The sequence below is a fragment of the Chiloscyllium plagiosum genome, chromosome 18 (genome assembly GCF_004010195.1).
Source record: "Chiloscyllium plagiosum isolate BGI_BamShark_2017 chromosome 18, ASM401019v2, whole genome shotgun sequence".
NCBI lineage: Eukaryota > Metazoa > Chordata > Chondrichthyes > Orectolobiformes > Hemiscylliidae > Chiloscyllium > Chiloscyllium plagiosum.
This window is the reverse complement of record NC_057727.1, coordinates 4,050,661-4,054,980: the sequence shown is the minus strand read 5'-3', so window position 1 is coordinate 4,054,980 and position 4,320 is coordinate 4,050,661. Positions and strand designations below refer to the sequence as shown.

At 47.5% G+C, this 4,320-nt stretch overlaps 1 protein-coding gene across 2 annotated transcripts in view; it reads left to right on the top strand.

Moving 5' to 3' along the window:
• kbtbd12 (kelch repeat and BTB (POZ) domain containing 12) overlaps positions 1–4,320 on the top strand; it is a 49,469-nt gene that overhangs the window by 17,261 nt on the left and 27,888 nt on the right. For both annotated transcript variants that reach the window (XM_043707588.1, XM_043707589.1), the window contains one exon: positions 3,610–3,880. In XM_043707588.1, the coding sequence (XP_043563523.1) occupies positions 3,610–3,880 (271 nt within the window). The remainder of the gene's footprint in view (positions 1–3,609; positions 3,881–4,320) is intronic.

Here is a 4,320-nt window from a genome sequence, read left to right as displayed (position 1 = left end):
GGGTGAGAGTGTGTGTGTGAGTGTGTGTGTGTGAGAGTGTGTTTGAGTGTGTGTGTGTGTATGTGGGGGCAGGGGGTTGTGGGTACTGCAAGGGTTGTCTGAGGTTGTTCATTGCCACTACTCCTCCTTTGCCTTTGCTTTGTTCTGGACCTATCTAAGTGGAATTGGTTAGCTCGGTTGGTTAGGTGGCTGGTTTACAATGTAGAGTGAGACCACAACTTCAATTCCTATATTGGCTGCGATTACTGTGAAGGCCCTTCTCAACCTCTTCCCCTCCCCCCTCCCACCTCGCCTGAGGTGTAGTGACTCTCAGGTTAAACCAACACTAGTTGTCTCTCTCCAATGTGACAGCAGCCCTTTGGGACTAATGGTTAGTGATGGAGGATAGAGCACCATAGAGTCTCTACAATAGTAACTTTGTTCTTAGTTAACAAGAAGGCTTATTGTAGAACAGTATTTAGTACAACAACATTCCATCAGGCAGAATTATGAGGACCTTAGCAACATCTACTCCCTCCAAAAGCTAGAGTCTGAGGGCCAACCCACCTTCAGCTCCTTCATCAATGACCTTCCCTCCATCATAAGGTCAGAAATGGGGATGTTCGCTGATGATTGCATAATGTTGAGCACCATTTGTGACTCCTCACACACTGAAGCAGTTCATGTTCAAATGCAGCAAGATTTGGACAATATCCAGGCTTGGGCTGACAAGTGGCAGGTCAAATTCACGCCACACAAATGTCAGGCTATGACCATCACCAGTGAGAGACAATCTAACCATCACCCCTTGACATTCGGTGGCGTCATCGTCACTGAACTGCAACCCACCCCCCCTCAATGTTAACATCCTGGGGCTAACATAGATCAAAAACTGAACTGGATTTGCCTTACTACAGCGGCTACAAGAACAGGTCAGAGGCTAGGAATACTGCAGCAAGTAACTCCCCTCCTGACCCCCCCAAAGCCTGTCTACCATCTATAAGGTACGAGTCAGGGATGTGATGGAAGACTCCCCACTTGCCTGGATGAATGCAGCCCCAACAAAACTCAAGAAGCTTGACTCCATCCAGGACAAAGCAGCTGCTTGATTGGCACCACATCCACAAACATCCACTCCCTTCACCACTGACACTCAGTAGCAGCAGTGCACTGCAGAAATTCACCAAAGATGCACTGCAGAAATTCACCAAAGATCCTCAGACAGCACCTTCCAAACCCACGACCACTTCCCTCTAGAAGGACAAAGGCAGCAGATACACAGGAATACCACATTCTGTAAGGTCAGTCTAGAACTCCCTTTGGAATCATAACATAACACACTCCCTTCCTGAACCAGCAGCAGCACATTCCTGATGAAGGGCTTATGCCCGAAACGTCGATCCTCCTGCTCCTCGGATACTGCCTGACCTGCTGTGCTTTTCTAGCACCACATTCTCGACTCTGACCGCCAGAATCTGCAGTCCTCACTTTTTCCTAGCACCTTTTAAATGGCCACCATCAGGAAAACAGTTGTCGTGATCCCACTGTCAGCTGGCACTGGCTCAATCCGATAAAATTACAGCTGGATCTCAAACCTTTTCATGATTTTGTAAAGCAATTTTCTCAAAAGGAACCCCAACTTGAAAGGTTTTGCCAGGTCGATTCCGTTCTGAGATCATCTTAGCACAACAGGACTTCCAGCAGGTGGCAGCAGTGAGGGAGGGCAGCTGGAGCACTCAACTCTTTGGGGTAGGAGGCCACATGGGATGAAGGAGCAAGCAAAGAATTCCTCAAACCCAGTCTCTATTCCATGTAAATACTCCTTTGTTTAACCTTAACTATTCTTCATGATTACAGCGACCTAATGCCATTGGAATAAATGATCGTTGGGCCGTCCACATATTCAAATGTCATGTTATACTTGTAAATCGTATTTGCCTTTACTCCCATGCATCTGAGATTTAAAAAAATTAATTAAGAAGACCAGAAATGTGCCCAATACGGTCTAATAGTTGATGACATCAAGCCATAGCCGATGAAATGTGGAGCTGGAAAAAGCACCATAGGTCAAGCAGTATCAGAAGAGCAGGAGGGCAGGACCCTTCATCAGGACTGATGCTGCTTGACCTGCTGTGCTTTTTCCAGTTCCACATTTTATCAAACTCTGACTTCCCAGCATCTGCAGTCCTCACTGTCTCCCAGACATCAAGCCTTCCCCTATCAAATGCAAGCAACCTTTGTGCTTTTTAGTGGTTTAGGCTTTCGCTCAAGTTGAGTATGGGCTGACTGCACCTGTATTCAGTGGAGTTCGGAAAGAGAGATGATCTCATTGAAATGTTTAACATTCTGACAAGGCAGGGCAGGGTGGGACGCAGGGATGATGTTTCCCATATTTGAGAGGTCTACGGGATGGGCCAGACCAGTTAGGATTGAGATGAAGGGAAAATTCCTCATTTGAAAGATAATGATTCTGTGGAATTCTTTACTACAAAAGGCTGTGGAGGCCAAGTCATGAATATATTGAATAAAGAGATCGATGGGTTTCTGGACTCTGAAGCATCAAGGGTTATGGGGAGAGAGTAGGAACATGATGTTGAGATATGGATAAGCCATGATCAGTATGAATGGTGGCAGGGACTCAATGGACTGAGGGTCAATGTACTCCTAATTTCTGTGTTTCCAAGCAAGATTCAATCGAGGTTTAACATTTATTTGTGAGTTCTGTTCACAATACTGGAAGTGCAAGGGAGGTGATGGTCTTGAGGTACTCACACTCAAATGTTAGTCTAAAGACCCAGGTCATGTTCTGGGGAGCTGGGTTCATGCCCTGCTGTGGCAGATGGTGGAATTTGAATTTAATAACAAAAGAAAATGCAATTAAGAGTCTAATGATGACTGTGAAATTGTTATCATTTATTGGGGAAAAACTCATCTGGTTTACTAATGTCCTTCAAGAAAGAAAACTGCGATCCTTACCTGGTCTGGCTCACATGTAACTCCAAACCTCTGGGCATGTAAGGATGGACAATAAATGCTTGCCTAGTCAGCAATGCCCATGTGCTGTGAATGAATTCTGGTATGTTGTACCTGGTGAACTTGCAATGTTTAGAATCATAGAATTCCTACAGTGTGGAAGCAGACCATTTGGTCCACCAAATCCACACCAACCCTTCATACAGCATCCCAACCAGATCCACTCCCTGCCCTTATCTCTATAACACTGCACTTCCCATGGCCACTCCAGTTAACCTGCACATCTTTGGACTGTGGGAGGAAACTGGAGCACCCGGAGAAAATCCATACAGACATGGAGAGAATGTGCAAACTCCGCACAGTCACCCGAGGCTGAAACCGAACTCAGGTCGAGGCAGTTGTACTAACCACTGAGTCACCATGCTGCCCTGATGTTTCAATGTTTTATAAAACTGTTCACCCAGACCCCTTTGAACCTTTATCCCGTCTGCTCTTAATCCCCTGCCACAGTGTGCTATGTTTGGCGGTACAGACTTAATGGGCTGAAGGGCCTCCTCTGTACTGTGTGGTTCTATGATCTTACCCACATGGTAAACTAGTCTCAGGTTGCACAGTGGTAGAAGTGGCAATTGAGTCAGTCATTCTGTCAATCCCCAGGTACCACGTCCGAGGGAGTCAGCACTGGGAGAACCTTTGCTCAGCTCCGTTTCGAGAGCTCTACGCGGCGGGAACGGCCCACGGTGACTTGTACCTCATCGGAGGCCAGATGAAGCTCAAGGGCCGATACATGATCACAAACAGTGTGGACAAGTGCATCCTGGAGACAGGCCAGTGGAGGAGTGTGGCACCATTGCCTTTGCCCCTGGCGTGTCATGCTGCAGTTACGGTCCAAAACCACATCTACGTCCTGGGAGGATGGACACCACAGGTTAAGCTGCTTGTCACGTGGTGCTGGCTGCTCTCATGTGTAATCGGGTCGATTTTACCAGTTTACTCATTTCCCTCCCCCCCCACTTTATCCCAACTCAGCACCGCCCTCTTGACCTGTCCTCTTTAAAGTGGCACGGTGGCTCAGTGGTTAGCACTAATGCCTCACAGCGCCAGGGACCCGGGTTCAATTCCAGCCTTGAGCGACTGTCTGTGTGGAGTTTGTACATTCTCCCCGTGTCCGTGTGGGTTTCATCCGGGTGCCCTGGTTTCCTCCCACAGTCCAAAGATGTGCAGATTAGGTGGAATGGCTGTGCTAAATTGCCCAAAATGTTAGGTGCATTAGTCAGGGGTAAATGTAGGGAAATGAGTCTGGGTGGGTTACTCTTCGGAGGGTCGGTGTGAGCTTGTTGGGCCAAAGGGCCTGTTTCCACACTGTAG